At 35.3% G+C, this 18341-nt stretch overlaps 1 protein-coding gene across 1 annotated transcript; it reads right to left on the minus strand.

Annotated features, from left to right (window-relative positions):
- Window positions 1-13435: 13435 nt before the first annotated feature.
- On the minus strand, window positions 13436-17663 carry FABP4 (fatty acid binding protein 4). Its single transcript, XM_063079460.1, has 4 exons — window positions 17543-17663; window positions 14843-15015; window positions 14163-14264; window positions 13436-13668 (listed from the first exon to the last, which is right to left on the minus strand). Exons 1-4 carry the CDS (start codon window positions 17613-17615, stop codon window positions 13618-13620), a joined length of 399 nt encoding a protein of 132 aa, XP_062935530.1. The 5' UTR covers window positions 17616-17663; the 3' UTR covers window positions 13436-13617.
- Window positions 17664-18341: the final 678 nt, after the last annotated feature.

Here is an 18341-nt window from a genome sequence, read left to right on the forward strand (position 1 = left end):
CTGGCAACCACCATCCTGCCATATATCTCTATGACTTTGTCTATTCTAGGAACCTCACATAAGTAAAATCGTACAGTGTTTTTTCCTTTCGTGACTGGCTTATTTCACTTAGCAAAATGTCCTCAAGGTTTACTCAGGTTTTAGCCTATGTCAGAATTTCCTTCCTTTTTAAGTCTGAATAATATTTCATTGTATTTATATATGTACACTACATTTTGCTTATCCATTCATCTGTATGCTTGGATTGCTTCCATGTTTTAGCTATTGTGAATAACTTGCTATGAACATGGGTATGCCAATATCTCTTTGAGACATGGCTTTCAATTTGGCGTTGGTATACGAGTATACCCAGAAATGGAATTACTGGAACACAGGTCATTCTATTTTTAATTTTTTGAGGAACTACCATACTGTTTTTTACAGTGGCTGTACTATTTTACCTTCCCACCAGCAGTGCACAAGGGTTCCAATTTCTCCACATCCTTGCCAGCACTTGTTATTTTCCATTTTTTGTTGATAATAGCCATTCTAATGGGTATGAGATGGTATCTAATTGAGATTTTGATTTACATTTCCTAATAATTACTGATGTTGAGCATATTTTCATGTGCTTATTGGCCATTCATATATCTTCTTTAGAGAAATATCTACTCAAGTCCTTTGCCCATTTTAATCAGGTTCTTTGCTTTTGTTAAGTTTTTAGTGTTTTCTATATGTTCTGTATATTAATCCCATATCAGATATATTATTTGCAAATATTTTCTCCAATTCTATGTTGATAGTGTCCTTTGATGCACAGTTTTTTAATTTCCATAAATTCAATTTGTCTGTTTTTTCTTTTGTTGCCTATACCTTTGATGCTTTATCTAAGAAATCATTGCCAAATTCAATGGCATGAAGTTTTTGCCTTATGTTTTCTTCTAAAACTTTGCTATGACCTAAGTGTTTTTGTTCACCAAAATCTATATGTTGAAATCCTAGCCCCCATTATGATGGTATTTGGAGGTAAGGCTCTCAAGAAGTAATTAGATCATAGGGTGAAACTCTCAGGACTAGGATTAATGCCCTTATAGAAGGGATGCCAAAGAATTAGCTTGTCCCTTCTACCATGTGAGGACATGATGAGAAGGCACTATCTATGAACCATAAAGCAGGCCCTCACATGACACTGAATCTGCTGACACCTTAATCTTGAACTTCCCAGCTTCAAGAACTGTGAGAAATACATTTTTGTTTATAAGGTACTCAGTTTATAGTATTTGGTTACAGTAGCCCAAATGGACTGAGACAGTCTAAGCGTCTGTCTGTATGCCAGGACCATACTGTTTTGATACTATAGTTTTTATTTATTTATTTATTTATTATTTTAAAAAAAATTTTAATTTAATTTTGTCAATATACAATGTGGTTGATTATTGTTGCCCATTACCAAAACCTCCCTCCCTCCTTCCTCTCCCCCCTCCCACCCAGCAACCTCATATGTGTTTGCTTGTTGTATCAACTTCAAGGACTTGTAATTGTTGTGTCTTCTTCCCTCCCCCACCAGTTTATTCGTGTATTTATTTATTTACTGTTAGCTCCCACAAGTAAGTGAGAACATGTGATATTTATCTTTCTATGCCCAACCAGTTTCACTTAATATAATTCTCTCTATGTCCACCCATGTTGTTGCAAATGGCAGTATTTCATTTTTTTTTTATAGCAGAGTAGTATTCCATTGTGTAGATATACCACAGTATCCTTATCCACTCATCTGATGATGGACATTTGGGATGGTTCCAGCTCTTAGCTATTGTAAATAGAGCTGCAATGAACATTGGAGAACAGGTATACCTTCAACTTGATGATTTCCATTCCTCTGGGTATATTCCCAGCAGTGGGATAGCTGAGTCATATGGTAGATCTATCTGCAATTGTTTGAGGAACCTCCATACCATTTTCCATAGAGGCTGCACCATTTTGCAGTCCCACCAACAATGTATGAGAGTTCCTTTTTCTCCGCAACTTCGCCAACATTTATTATTCACAGTATTTTGGATTTTAGCCATCCTAACTGGGGTGAGATGGTATCTCAGTGTGCTTTTGATTTGCATTTCCCAAATGCTGAGTGATGTTGAACATTTTTTGATGTGTCTGTTGGCCATTCGTATATCTTCCTTTGAGAAATGCCTATTTAGCTCTTTTGCCCATTTTTTAATTGGGTTATTTGTTTTTTTGGTGTAAAGTTGTTTCAGTTCCTTGTATATTCTGGATATTGATCCTTTCTCAGATGTATATTTTGCAAATATTTTCTCCCACTCTCTTGGTGGTCTTTTAACTCTGTTAATTGTTTCTTTTGCTGTGCAGAAGCTTTTTAGTTTGATATAATCCCATTTGTTTATTTTTCCTTTGGTTGCCCATGCTTTTGGGGTCATATTCATGAAGTCTGTGTCCAGTCCTATTTCCTGAAGTGTTTCTCCTATGTTTTCTTTAAGAAGTTTTATTGTTTCAGGGTGTATATTTAATTCTTTAATCCATTTTGAGTTGATTTTAGTATATGGTGAGAGGTATAGGTCTAGTTTCATTCTCCTGCATATTGATATCTAGTTATCCCAGCACCATTTGCTGAAGATGCAGGCTCTTCCCCAGTGTATAGGCTTGGTGTCTTTGTCAAAGATCAGATGGCTGTAGGTGTGTGGGTTTATTTCTGGATTCTCTATTCTATTCCATTGATCAGTGTATCTGTTTTTACGCCAGTACCATGCTGTTTGGGTTATTATAGCTTTTTAGTATAGTTTAAAGTCAGGTAGTGTTATGCCTCCAGATTTTTTTTTTTTTTTGCTCAGAATTACTTTGGCTATGTGTGGTCTTTTGTTATTCCACATAAATGTCTGGAAAGCTTTTTTCCATTTCTGAGAAAAATGTCATTGGAATTTTGATACAGATTGCATTGAATTTGTAGATCACTTTGGGTAGTGTGGACATTTTCACAATGTTGATTATTCCAATTGAAGAACATGGGATATCTTTCCATCTTCTTGTGTCCTCTTTAATTTCTCTCAGCAGTGGTTTGTAGTTCTCATTATAGAGATTTTTCACCTCCTTGGCTAACTCAATTCGTAAGTATTTTATTTTTTTGGTGGCTATTGTAAATGGGCAAGCTTTCTTGATTTTTCTTTCCACATGTTCACTATTGGAGATTAGAAATGCTACTGATTTTTGTGTGTAGATTTTGTATCCTGCTACTTTGCTGAAATCCTTTGTCAACTCCAAGAGTTTTTTTGTAGAGGCTTTAGGCTGTTCGATATATAGGATCATGTCATCTGCAAACAGGGAGAGTTTGACTTCATCCTTTCCAATCTGGATGCCCTTTATTTCCTTCTCTTCTCTGATTGCTCTGGCTAGTACTTCCAACACTGTATTGAATAGGAGTAGTGAGAGTGGGCATCCTTGTCTAGTTCCTGTTCTTATCATCCCATTCAGGATGATATTGGCAGTGGGTTTTTCATATACGGCTTTAATTATGTTGAGATACTTTCCATCTATACCTAACTTGTAGAGAGTCTTTATCATGAACGAGTGTTGAATTTTATCAAATGCTTTTTCAGCATCTATAGAGATGATCATATGGTCCTTGTTGGTTTTATTGATATGGTGTACCACGTTTATTGATTTGCATATGTTGAACCAACCTTGCATCCCTGGGATGAATCCCACTTGAATGTGGTGTATAATTTTGCATATGTGTTGCTGTATTCTGTTAGCTATTATTTTATTGAGGATTTTTGCATCTATATCCGTCAAGGATATGGGCCTGTAGTTTTCTTTTTTAGTTGTATCTTTACCTGGTTTTGGTTTCAGGGTGATATTTGCTTCATAGAATGAGTTTTGGAGAATTGCTTCTGTTTCAATCTTTTGGAATAGTTTGTAGAGAATTGGTGTCAATTCCTCTTTGAATGTTTGGTCGAATTCTGCTGTGAATCCATCTGGTCCTGGGCTTTTCTTTGTTGGGAGCCTTCTGATAACAGCTTCAATCTCTTTTATTGCTATTTGTCTGTTCAGATTTTCTACATCATCTTGGCTCAGTTTTGGTAGTTTGTGTGTGCCCAGTAATTTATCCATTTCCTCCAGATTTTCAAATTTGTTGGCATATAGCTGTTTGTAGTAGTCTCAAATGATTCCTTGTATTTCAGAGGTATCAGTTGTAATGTCACCTTTTTCATTTATAATTTTTGTTATTTGGGTCTTCTCTCTTTTTTTTAGTTAGCCATGCTAATGGTTTGTCAATTTTATTTATCTTTTTGAAAAACCAACTTTTGATTCGTTGATCTTTTGTATCATTTTGGGGGTTTCAAATTCGTTAAGTTCTGCTCTGATCTTAATGATTTCTTTCCATCTACCAACTTTGGGTTTGGAGTTCTTGTTTTTCCAGTTCTCTTAGGTGAAGTATTAGGTTGTTCATTTGCCATCATTCCATTCTTCTGAAGTAAGCATTTAATGTGATAAATTTCCCCCTTAGTACTGCTTTTGCAGTATTCCACAGGTTTGGTATGATGTATCATTGTTTTCATTAGTTTCAATAAATTTTTTGATTTCCTGCTTGATTTCTTCTTGGACCCATATGTCATTAAGTAGAATGCTGTTTAATTTCCATGTGTTTGTATAGTTTCCAGAAGTTCATTTGTTATTGATTTCTAATTGTAATCCATTGTGGTCTGAAAAAAATACATGGGATATTTCCAATTTTTTTGAATTTGTTGAGACGTGATTTGTGACCTAACATGTTATCTATCCTGGAGAATGATCCATGTGCTCTTGAGAAGAATGAATATTCTGAGGTTGTTGGATGGAATGTTCTTTGGATATCTGCCAGGTCCAGTTGGTCTAGAGTGTTGTTTAGGTCTTGTGTTTCTCTGTTGATTCTTTGCCTAGCTGATCAGTGCAATATTGACCAGGGGGTGTTCTGGTCCCCTGTTATTATGGTATTAGTATCTGTTTCTTTCTTTAGTTTCAAGAGAGTTTGCTTTATAAATCTGGCTGCCCTGACATTGGGTGCATATATATTTATGATTTTTATGTCTTCTTGATGTATCAATCCTTTTATCATTATGTAGTGGCCCTCATTATCTCTTTTTATGGTTTTTACTTTAAAGTCTATTTTATCAGATATAAGAATAGCTACTCCAGCCCATTTTTCATTTATGTTTGCATCATAAATCTTTTTCCATCCTTTCACTCTTAGTCTATGTGAGTCTTTATAGGTGAGGTGGGTCTCTTGAAGGCAGCATATAGTTGGGTCCTCCTTTTTAATCCAATCAGCCAGTCTGTGTCTTTTGATTGGAGAATTTAATCCTTTTACATTAAGAGTTGTTATTGAAAAGTGTTGATTTACTCCTAGCATTTTCTTGATATTTGTTTTGATGTCTTAAGTGTCTTTTGTTCCTTTCTTTCTGATTTACTGTTTGTCTTCTGTATTTGTTGATTCCTTGGGTTGTAGATAAACTTTTTTTTTCTCTTCATTGTTGGCATTTTTATTTTACTAGTGGGTTTTGATTTTTCTTGAGCTTTTATGGCATTGGTAGTTATTTTTCAAGTACCAAACCCCGTACTCCCTGAGAATTTCTTGTAAGGGCGGTCGTGTGGTAGTGAACTCCTTCAGTTTTTGTTTATCTGAGAAATATACTATTTGCCCTTCATTTTGGAAGGATAGTCTTGCGGGGTAGAGTATTCTTGGCTGGCAATCTCTGTCTTTTAGTATTTTGAATATATCATCCCATTCCTTTCTGGCTTTTAAGGTTTGTGATTTTTTCACAAATTTACTTCAAAACTATATTATCAACCAGAGAGGTGCCCCACCTGAGAGGCCCTGCGATCTTCAGAGACAACATTCCCCATGGCACCAGCACATGACCGAGCAGGTAGGACTCACCACTGCTGGTGAACATCAGAAAAGTCTGATGTTAGTCTGATTGGGGCTCCCTTATAGGTGATTTGATGCTTCTCTCTTGCAGCTTTTAAGATTCTCTCTTTGTCTTTAAGTTTTGTCAATTTGATTATAACATATCTTGGAGAAGACCTTTTTGGGTTGAATACATTTGGCGATCTTTGAGCTTCCTGAATCTGAAAATATTGTGTCTTTTCCTATACCTGGGAAGATTTCTGCCACTATTTTGTTGAATATGTTTTCAATGCAATCTCCTTTTTCCTCCCCTTCTGGAATACCCATGACTTAGATACTTGAGTGCTTAAGGTTGTCTGATATCTCTCTTAGATTTTCTTCAAAGTTTTTCATTCTTTTTTCCTTTTTTTTTTTTTTTGTCTTCCTGTGTTATTTCAAACAGCCCATCTTCAAGGTCAGAAGTTCTCTCTTCTGCTTCTGCAAGCCTGCTGGTTAAACTCTCTGTTGTGTTTTTTATTTCGTAGAATGAATTCTTCAGCTCAGTAAGCTCTGCTACATTCTTTTTCAGGGCATTGATTTCCTTGTACATTTCTTCTTTCAGATCCTGTATACTTTTCCTCATTTCATTGTGTTGTCTAGCTGAGTTTTCTTGTATCTCATTTAGTTTCCTTAGAATTATCACTCAAAATTCCCTGTCAGACATTTCAAGGGCTTCTTGTTCTATAGTATCTAGAGCTTGAGAGTTATTACCCTTTTTTTGGTGAACTTTCTTGATTTTTCATATTTCTGGTATCTTTCCTTTGATGTTTAGTCATTGTGGCAAGGGATTTCATGGTCCACTGGTTCAACACTTTTGTCTGGCTAGTATCCTGCCAGGGCTGCCAATTTGGCAGGGCTGCCAATTTGGCATGGCTGCCTCAGCGTCTGCTCAGTCACCTGCTGGTGCCTTGGGCATATGGTTACCTCTGGTCTTGGGCCTCTCTGGGGAGGCACCCCTCTGGTTGACGCACACTCAGCCAGGCTGGGGATGGGGTCCAGTGGTGGCAAGGCCTTCCTGCTAGGTTGTGTGCTGCTGCCATGGGATGCATGGTCTCCATGGGACTCAGGTTTCTGTGGGGGGTGCCTCTCTGCTTGGCGTGCACTCGGCCAATCTGGGGATGGGGTCCGGCAGTGGTGAGTCCTACCTGCTCGGTCAAGTGCTAGCACCATGGGGCATGTTGTCTCTGCAGGTCTCAGGCCTCTCTGATGGGGCACCATTCTGGTTGATACTATACTTTTGAAGTAAATTTTAAAATCAGGAATGGTGAGTCCTCCAATTTGTTTTTCTTTTTCAAGATTGTTTTGGCTATTCAGGGTCCCTTGAGCTTCCATATAAATTTTAGGATGGAATTTTAGAATGTACTTTAGGATGGATTTTTCTATTTCTGTGATACTCATCATTGGGATTTTGATGGGAATTGCATTGAGTCTGTAGATCACTTTGGGTAGTATTGACATCTTAACAATAGTGTCTTTTGATTCATAAACATGTGATGTCTTGCCATATATTTATGTCTTCTTTAATTTCTTTCAGCAATATTTTGTAGTTTTTATTGCACAAGTCTTTTTCCTTCCTGGTTAAGTTCATTCCTAAATATTTTATTCTTTTCGATTACATTGCAGATTGACTTGTTTGCATAATTTCCTATCTGATTATTCACTGTTGGTGTGTAGAAGTGAAACTTATTTTTACATGTGGATTTTATATCCTGCAACTTTTCCGAAATTATTTATGAGTTCTAACAGTTTCTTGTGTGGAATCTTTGGGTTTTTCTACATATAAGATCAGGTCATATGTGAAAACATATAATTTTACTTCTTCCTTTCCAATTGGATTTTTTATTTCTTTTTGTTTATTAATTGTTCTGGCTAGGACTTCTGAATAGAAGTGGTAAAAGCAGACATCCCTGCCTTAGTCCTGATCTTAAGGAAAAGTTTTTAGTCTCATCATTGAGTATGATGTAATCTACGGACTTTTTATAATTGGTCTTTATTAGTTAAGGCGGTTTCCTTTTATTGCCCGTTTGTTGAGTATTTTAATTATAAAAGGATGTTGAATTTTGTCAAATGCATTTTCTGCATCAATTGAGATGATCATGGTTTTATTTGTTTTGTTTTTTGGTCCTTCATTCTGTTAGTGGGGTGTGTTATATCAATCCATTTTTATATGTTGAAGTCCGAGAGTAAATCCCATTTGGTCATGATGTATATAATCCTTTTAATATGCTCCTGAATTTGGTTTGCTTGTATTTTGCTGAGAATTGTGTCAATGATCTTAGAGATTTAGGTCTGTAAGTAGTTTTATTATTTTTTTTCTAGTGTCTTTGTCTGGCTTTGGTATCAGGGTAATGCTGGCCTTACAGAATGAGTTAGAAAGTATTTTCTCCTCTTCAATATTTTGGAAAAGTTTGGCAAAGATTAGTGTTAGTTCTTCTTTACATGTTTGGTAGCATTTACCTGTGAAGCCAATTGGTCCAGGGCTTTTCTTTGTCTGGGGATTTTTGATTACTGATTTATTCTTCTCACTAGGTATGGGTCTATTCACATTTTTAATGTATTTCTTCATAATTTAGCCTTGGTATGTTTTGTGTTTCTAGGAATTTGTCCATTTTATCTAGGTTATTCAATTTGTTTGTGTGTAATTGTTCATAGTATTCTCTTCTAATCCTTTTTTGTTCTGTAGAATCTCTAGTAATGTACCCACTTTCATTTCTAATCTTAGTCATTTGAGTCTTCACTCTTTCTTTTTTTCTTTCTAGTTTTTCTTAGTCCACTTATCTAAAGGTTTGTCGATTTATTTGATCTTTTCAAAGAACCAACTTTTGGTTTCATTGATTTTCTCTATAGTTTTTCTGTTCTTTATTTTGTTGCCCTCTCCTCTAATCTTTACCTCTTCCTTCCTTCTTCTACTAGCTTTGAGTTTAGCTTGTTCTTCTTTTTCCAGTTCCTTAAGTTGTAAAGTTATGCTGTTGAGATCTTTCTTTTTAAAAAATGTATTTGTAGCTGTAAATTTCCCCTGAGAACTGCTTTTGTTGTGTCTCATAAATTTTGGTATGCTGTGTTTCCACTTTCATTCATCTCTAATTTTCTAGTTTTTGAATTAGTATTTTCTAATTTTCCTTTTGATTTCTTCTGTGATATACTGGTTGTTTAAAGGTGTATTGTTTAATTTTCACAATTTTGTGAATTTTCCAGTTTTATTTCTGTTATTGATTTTTAACTTCATCCCATTGTGGTCGGAGAAAATATTTTGCATCATGTCTATCTTTTTAAATCTACTGAGACAATTTGTGGTCTAACATATAGTCTATCTTGGAAAATTTCCCTGTGCACTTAATAAGAATACATACGCTGTTATTGTTTGGTAGAATGTTCTATATATTTTTGTTATATTTAGTTGGTTTATTGTGTTGTTTAAATTTCCTTTCTTATCTTCTGTCTTGTTGTTCTATCCAGTATTGTTGGGTGGGGTGAAACTTCCAACTATTATTGTAGAACTGTCTATTTTCCCTTCAATTTTGTTTGTTTTTGCTTCATATATTTTGATGGTTTGTCACTGCGTGTGAATGTTTACAATTGTTACTTCTTGCTGAACTTTTCTTAATTTAATGTTCTTATTTGTCTCTTGTAAATTTTTTTGATTTAAAGTCTACTTTTTCTGATTTTACTTTAGCTACCTCTGCCCTCTTTTGGTGACTATTTGCATGAGATATCTTTTTCCATTCTTTTTACTATCAATCTATGTGCATCTTTGGATTTGAAGTGAACTTCTTGTAGATAGCATACAGGTGGATCATGTTTTCTTTCTTTTTTTTTTTTTTCCATTCTCATAGTCTCCATCTTTCGATTGGAGAGTTTTTAATCCATTTACTTAATTCTGTCATTTTGCTATTTGTTTACTATGTGCTTTTTATTTCTCACCTCTTGCACTTACTGTTTTCATGTTTAGTTGATTTTTTTTGTAGGGAAAATTTTAATTTCCATATTCTTTTTTTATGTATATTCTATAACTATTTTATCTGTGGTTACAATGGGGATTACATTTAATACCCTAAAGTTATAGCACTCTAATTTGAATAAAAATTCCAGCTTAACTTCAGTAACATACAACAGTTCTGCTCCTGTACAGCTCTGTCCCCACCTCTTTCAGTTATCGATGTTACAAAATTATATCTTAATGCATTGTATGTCTAAATACATAAACTAATAATTTAATACATTAGCCTCTTAAATTGTGTAGTTACTCCACAAAATGTAGAGTTACAAACCAAAGTTATAATACTAGTTTTTAAACTAGTAATCTTTTAAAATGTATTAGTCTCAAGTCATGTAGAAAACAAAAAGTGGAGTTACAAATCACGTTACCATAATACTAGATATTATAGTTGGCCATGTTTTTACCTTTACGTAGATATTTATTTTTTCATATGACTTTGAGTTACAATTGAGAGTCTTTTTATTTCAACCTGCAGGACTCCGTTTAGCATTTCTTGTAGGGCAGGTCTAGTGGTATCAAACTTCCTCAGCTTTTGTTTTTCTGAGAATTTCTTAATTTCTCCCTCACTTTTGAAGGGCAGTTTTGCCAGATGTAGAATTATTTGACAGTTTTTAAAAATTATTATTTTGGCACTTTGAATATTAGCACACTACCTTCTGGCCTCCAGAGTTTCTGATTAAAAAAAAATCTATGGATAATCTTATTGAGGATCCCTTGAATGTCGTGATTTGCTTCTCTTTTGCTGCTTTCAAGAGCTTCTCTTTGTCTTTGTCTTTTGACAGTTGGATTATATCACATTGTGGGTCTCTCTGAGTTCCTTCTAGTTTGTTGAGCTTCTTAGATGTTTATAGTCATATCTTTCATTAAACTTGGTAAGTGTTTGGCCATTATTTCTTCAAATAATCTCTCTCTCTTCTCCTTCTGAGACTCCCAAAATGCATATGTTAGTCTGCATGATGGTGTCTCATAGGTCCCTCAGGCTTTCTTCACTTTTCTTCAATCTTTTTTCTTTATGTTTCTCAAACTCAATAGTTTTCATTGCCCTACCTTCAAGTTCACCGATTCTTTTTTTCTGCCTGCTCAAATATGCCTTTGAATCCCTGTAGCAAATTTTGTTTTTTCACTTATACTTTACACCTCTAAAATGTCTTTTGGTTTCTTCTTCGGTGTTTTATCTCTTTATTTGTAATTCCATTTTATTTATACATTGTTTTCTTCACTTCCTTTATATCATTCTTTAATTCTTTGAACTTCTTTAAGACATTTTAATGTCTTTTTCTATTAGGTCATCAGATGATCTTTCTCAGGAACTGTTTATGTTGGTTAATTTATTTATTTTTTCCTTTGAGTGGGCCATATCTTCCCATCTCTTTGTATGCCTTGTGATTTTTTTTCCTGAAAACTGAATATTTGACTCTGATATTGTGGTAATTCTGGTAATCAGAATCCCTACGGGTTGCTGGCTTTTGTTTTTGTTCCTTTTTTTGTTTTGTTTCATTTTTTGATTGTTGTAGGTTATCTCTGTGCCAAGCATCAGTTGGAGGGGTGAACTTAGGTGTTCTTGGGTCTTTTCTGATCCTGTGCCTTCCCTAGGCATGTGCAGTAGCATTTTAATTTCTCCCTTACATGTGGTTGTTTTTCATATCCTAGGCTTTAGTGGCTGGCTCCCAAAAGGGAAAAAGATAAAAATGAAGTGGAGAGAGGGGGGAGAACCTGGCCCTTTAAATACCCTGGAAGTTGCTTTAGCCCAAGAGGAAGAGACTTAAAACAATAAGGGGTGTGTGTATGTGCAACAGTGGCCACTGCCCTTTATGTCTGCACCTCTGTGATCAGAAACAACAATCATGAGTCAAACACAGATCCACAATATTTGGAAAACAGGGTCCTTATTGCCCACCTGGCTTCTGCAAGCTGCATGCCAGCTACTCCAGGAACGTGTGCACAGTTGCCTGTCACAGGGCTGAAGGGTGGGGGATGGATATCTGCTACTATGTTAAGAGCTGAAATTGACCAAAATTTACCACAATTTATAATCTAAGATTTACCCTGAATATTGCAAGGATTTAATAGACTCCAGCATTTCCAAATAGTTATATCAAACAGATTCTGCCAGTGTAATTGTTATCCAGGCGGGGAGACATATTCCTGTGTGAACTTAGGAATACTAAATCCTCCTCTTTGGAATATTTTGGTGATAAGTGACATAAACTATGCCAAGTGCCTGGCACCATAATCAGTGCTTAATGAACACTGGTTTACCAAAAACTGTCCTAATCAACTTCTACAAATATTCTCTATTTAAGTTCCTCAAACCTTTAGAGAGCCCAAAATGAGAATCTTACTCTCTGTTTTTGTGAAGAAAATCAACCGTTATGATCTGGAACCTAGCCCACCTCTTCTGGCCTCTCCATACCATGGTGTTACACAGGGGATAGGTACTCAAAAAATTAATATCTTTGCACTTATTTTTAAGGGAGCATCACAAACAGAATTATATCCACTGCAGCATACACTTTAACAGTTTTTTTTTTTTTTTTTTACTATAAAATGTAAGCATGTGGGCCCTGGGCCTCAGCCCTACCCACCACCAACCACAACCAGGCCAGCTGCGAAGCCAGAAGCCCCTGGGGTCCTGAGATGGGGGCCAAGGGCCTCAGCCCTGCTCCTCCTCCCCCCTCCCCCAACTTAGAATATACCTATTAAAAATATATAAAATAAAATGTAAGAATGTGATTTAGAAATTTCAATCTATGTACATGGAACCCCAGTGATCTACAGAGTTGCTTCATAGCTTCCACAACAGGTAGGAGAAACATACACACACCACACACACACACACACAAGCATACACAACACACACATGCACACACACACTACTTGGGAAACCTCATTACCATTTTTGTGTGTTTTATATTTCGGGACCCTATGGAAATTTTACTTGGAAAAAAAGTTCCATTGATAAGATAACTAGAAGTTTGGAAACCACTGTAATAACATTTGTATCTTTACTCACAGATAAGACTGTCACCACTTTTCTGGAATGAATATTATGGAATCATTGCAATGAATTCTGGAGAGATTTCAGAGATAGCCTGAAAATAATGATTTTACCAATAATTTTTCAGACTAAAAACTGCAGACTAGAAATTTTTTCTACAGCATGCACTGTATGTTCTTCTCTCTTGCAGTGCTCTAGGACAGGACAGATATCAGATGTGAGCACTTGGACCAGCTGGCTGTGGACAATTTCACTGTTTTTAAAACTACCGTAGGTTTCTGAGAGATAGTTACTTAACTGGAGATATGCTAAAGAAAGATTTAATATTCAGTAATGGCACATGCTTATGATCTCTTATCTAGGAAAATGGAAAATTCATGGGTATTAATTTTTTAACCTTGGATTATTGAGAAAGGTTTTATTACTTATATCAGAAACAAAGTAATAATGCACATTTTCTGTTTCCTTCACTCAATTATGAATAAGAAATTATCCAGCACAATAAATACGTCATTACATTACCTTCTAAATCTAAAAGTTTTATTTAACCAGCACAGCCTTATTGAATAAAATCACCTTGGGGTGGGGGTGGCGGGGAATGAGTTGCTTGCTAATAAGTGGAAAAGAACATCTTTTTGAACAATACATCCAAAAGAAGGTTGTAGAGTTTGATGCAAACTTCAGTTCAGGTCAGGATCCCTTGGCTTATGCTCTCTCATATACTCTGGTGGAAATGACATCGTTCATGATACATTCCTAGATAACAACAAAAAATTCTTTGTCAATCACTGGGACTAAACCATGGGTTTATTTATTGTATCCCTCAATGTTGGTAAAGAAACAATCAAAAGAAACGTCAAAAGACGTTTGTCTGGGCTCCTATGTGTTTACATCATATTGCAATCAGGGAGATACAAAGCCTGGGAACATCCAAGTCTTCTCCTCAGAGAGGCTTACACTCTATATGGTGAATGAGCATAAGCAGAAACATGTTATACAATGTGGTGGGGGCACTGCTGGAAGCAGGCTCGGGCTACCTGAGACGGGGCAGGGAATGCTTCCTGGGAGACAGCATGCCTGGGCTGAGCTCAAAAGCACGAAGGACAATTGCCAGAGTGGAACCATAATCGCAATCAAATCATGGTTTTTTTCTGTAGAAGCAAGGTGGGTATCTGTTCCCTTAAGTGGAATAATAATCATGAGATGGCCTAGCAAAAGGATCTAGAATTAAGAAGCTAGAAGATACTTACCACCACCAGTTTATCGCCCTCTCGTTTTCTCTTTATGGTGGTTGATTTTCCATCCCACTTCTGCACCTGTACCAGGACACCCCCTTCTAAAGTTATGGTGCTCTGCGGGCATAATAAAAGATGATTACAGTTTGCATTTGGAGGCAGAAAATAAAATTTAAAATACAGTTCTGTTGAAAGGAATGTTTCGAGGTCATTAGTAATTTTAAAGGGCAAGACTATATTTCAACAAGAAAAAAATGAATCTCAAAAACAGCATATAATTTATATATTTATATTATGATTAGAATATTATACAAACTTGCATTTGAAAAAGTACTGTGAAGGTAGTATATAGATAACAAATTTACATTGAGGTGATAGGTAACATTATGGGTGATTTTTCTTCTTTTTGTTCTATTTTCTTATAAACATCCTCTAACATTGTTTTATTACTTTAATTCACTTCAAATACGCTCTGTATTATGTTAATCATTTTTTAAAAATATAAAGAAATCTTATTAAAAAGGGGAAAAATTTACCAGCTACATATTGAAGGCAATAGGGTTTAGGCATAGAAGTTCAAGGATCTTTGGCCTATGACAAAATAGTTTTCCTCCTTTTATTATTAAATGGCTTCTCGTAAACAGTGGCAATTTAGAAACCAGGTGTTTACTCTCTGACAATTCCTTATTCCTCACCTTGACTTTCCTGTCATCTGCGGTGACTTCATCAAATTCCTGGCCCAGCTCGAAGGAAATCTCAGTATTTTTAAAGGTACTTTCTGATCGTATGGTGATCACATCCGTATTCACACTGATGATCATGTTGGGTTTGGCCATGTTAGCCATTTTTCTGGTGGCAAAGCCCACTCCTACAGTTAGGAAAAGAAAAAATGTTGGGTTTACACTTTCTCTCACGTCTTTATCTAAGTCAGAGAACCCTCGTGTGTGTGTGCACACACGTTTAAGAGGTAAAACACAGCAGTGAGTTTCTTAAAGGCCTCATTTAAACAGCTCCTGCTGGTAAGTAAATCAGGCTAATACTTAAAGAAAAACTCTGAAGCACACACAGTAGGTGTGGGTCTATTTAAACTCCTCTTCTCTGGTTCTGGATACAACTCCTCAGGAGACCTGTTGTTCATTTTCAACAAGAATATATATAAAGATTAATTCTTCTAGAATATATATTTTTTACAATGTCAGTCACTATCATTTTCCTGTGTTCATGAAACACTTGAGGCAACTTGACCATTTCTTCTCAGAAATTAAAATTTATATAAAAAATTCACAGGCAGAGATAAAATTTTCAACAGGATTTTTGAGACTAATATAGTTATTCGGTTAAAAGATAATCTATTTTGAGTATATGAAAATCACATTTAATGGCATTTGTTGGCAACTCTAGTTTTTCAAATTACTTCACCATGAAATGGAGATTTTGATTAATTTCTCCAAAAGGTGAAATGGTTCCTACATTTTTACCATTCAGAAGGTGATATCATTACCAATAATTTATAGAAAATATTAAAGAGGGACTAGGCATCAATTCTAAAAACTCCAAAATTTGAGAAATCACTGTTTTTTCGTTTAGAAACCAGTACTTTGATTCCCAATCAGCTAAGTTGTGAGCTCCCCTTTTTTGAAAATAGAAATATATTTTCTTGTGTAAGATATAGGATGAACAGTTTACAACCTAATGCAGTGAAACTTGCTGTCACTGCATGTATTTACAGAATTTATGACAGTCATAAATGCACTGATTTTTTTAAACACGTGCACAGAAATCTAAGCTATTTTTTTACTAAAGGCTACCAAAGGTTAGAAATAGGGAAGAACTGGGAGGGAGATATGATGCAAAATAATGCAAAAGTAGGGGAGAACTGGGAAAGATATATGATGCAAATTAATGCTGAGGCTCTTATTTAGCCCCTTGTCTGAAAAGTGGTCACAGGTAGGAAGATGATATGTTGTTTCATCAAGTCCTGGCTCTGTTTCAAACTACAGCACTGAATATATGTAGTGGGTCAGCATACTGAACGGAGACAACATTGAGTGTGATTCTAGAATGGCCAACCTTGAGAAAAGTCATATTCTCCATTTAGATTCTGTCTTTATCTGACTGATGAGAGCAGTATCACCCACTCATCCTCAATTAGAGCAGCTAATTTCATCCAAGAGGTATCTTATTGTTGTAGATTATCACTAGTCCTTTATGATTTAAAACCAGAATATTATAAGAATTTAAATATAAGTATTAAAAATGTAAAATATTTCTAAAAAACAATAGCTAAATGGCCTGAAATCCTGGCATTTCTATATATGTGCATACTAATTAGTTTATTGAATCACAACTAGTTGATATTCTAGAAAGTTAGGTCTTCCTCATGCTGAAGTACCTGATTTCCCTATCGTTTATAAACAAGAAAAATAGTAGTGACAAACAAGTAAAAATACATATACTGTATAATTCAGTGGAAAGTTAAGTCTTTTGAGACTTAGGGATTAAATCCTAAACACTACTAAAGATATTGTGTGAAATTCCTCCCCAGTTTGCTAACCCTGGATCCAACTTTATCATACACAGGGGAACAGGGAGAATGACTCTTAAAGTAGAAGTTGCCCGAGTGAGAAAATGCCTCCCTAATACCTCCATTGCTTTACCTCCAAAATTATCTGGGCGACATTCACATACAGACACACTGGCAACATTAATAAAGTCTAAAAAATCGAAAGCCTCCATTATCAAAGAGGAGGGATGTTATATATGCTACATTCCCCTTTTGAATTATTCAATTCTATGGCATTCGTGTCATTTCTAGTCAAAGAAATATTTAAGCCCTTGAACAAATGTATTTTCTGAAATTAGGATTTTGTCTACCATAAAACAACCACACATTTTAATAGATTGACATTGAGACAAGAAAAGAATTAGTTAACACACATTTACTAAAAAAAAAGAAAAACAAATTGCATTAAGATGGGAAATATAGGGCCTTCAGTTTCAAACGGAAATTATTGCATGCTAGGAAATAAATATAATTTTCTTTCTAAGTTATTGCTTATTTTATATGCAAAAGGGATAAAAGAAAAACAGGCAAAGAACCAAGCAAAGACACCCACATTTTACAATTAAAGTAAAAAGCTTTTCATTTCTGTAGACCATAAAATTTCATTTAGACCCTTTTCCAAATTGTTCCACCTTTAGGAAGCATTAGGTATACCTTTGGTTCAGAATGTTTCTAGAAACAAATGATTCTCACGTGCCACTTGCACAGCCTTTATGTAGAAAGCATCATTTTCATTTCTGGCCAGTGCTTCCACAGTGAAAACACAGCTATAGACTCTTATTCCCCAAAGAAAAAGTTATAAATGCAATCACTCCACAATGCCTTTCCTTACCCACTTCTTTCATGTAATCATCAAAGTTTTCACTGGAGACAAGTTTCCAGGTACCTACAAAAGCATCACACATTTTGTGAACTTTCTAGGATTATTCTCCAAGGTGCAAAAGAAGCTGCAGCTGTCTGGAAGGTGCTGTGACCCTCTTAAGTCCAAGTAACTTACTTTTAAAGATGCCCAGAACATGTGATTTTAGGAATAACCAATTGGGAATGATCTCAGATCATTTCCTTCATTACCAGCCTGTGCAGTTTTTCTTCTGAGTCATGTTTTTATAGAAATTTCTCAACTTTGGCTCCCCTTGGCAAATGATCATTGGACTTTGAGTGCAAATTATTTTTAAGCACTTACAGAATGATTTAAACATTCCTGCTTTGACAGTTTAATGCTCAGTGCATTGAATTTCCCCCTATTATGTTTATACATATTTATCTCAGTGTACAGTAGGGTAATTACCTTGGGATGAACTTTGGCCCCTTTTTCTTGGGTTTTTATTAAAATTGAAATTGTGTGGTTCTTTTGAATTGAGAAACATAAGAACTACCTTGGAGATTTTTAAGTAGTTGCAAAGGCTCTTTGGGACAGTACTGTTTCAGAAATTGCCTGGCAATTAAAACAAAATAAATACTGGCATTTAAAAATAGCCCAGATTTCTAATTTCAAATGTTCCATATGAATAAAAATGTACATTCAATTCACTACCAGGAATCTAAACTATAGATTTAATTAAAATAACAATTTAATCTCACTCGTTTCATCCCCTAAATGGGAATATAGTATTGATTTCCACAGACTCCTT

Source organism: Cynocephalus volans, chromosome 15 (genome assembly GCF_027409185.1).
Source record: "Cynocephalus volans isolate mCynVol1 chromosome 15, mCynVol1.pri, whole genome shotgun sequence".
In the NCBI taxonomy this organism is placed as follows: domain Eukaryota; kingdom Metazoa; phylum Chordata; class Mammalia; order Dermoptera; family Cynocephalidae; genus Cynocephalus; species Cynocephalus volans.

What these genes read in the sequence shown, in the direction of transcription:
- FABP4 (XM_063079460.1), bottom strand. Translation starts at nt 17,615, where the DNA reads ATGTGTGATGCTTTTGTAGGTACCTGGAAACTTGTCTCCAGTGAAAAC. An exon ending in CAGATGACAGGAAAGTCAAG is followed by an intron (nt 14,265 to 14,842) that starts GTGAGGAATAAG and finishes TTATGCCCGCAG; the next exon opens with AGCACCATAACTTTAGAAGG. An exon ending in AGGGCGATAAACTGGTGGTG is followed by an intron (nt 13,669 to 14,162) that starts GTAAGTATCTTC and finishes GTTGTTATCTAG; the next exon opens with GAATGTATCATGAACGATGT.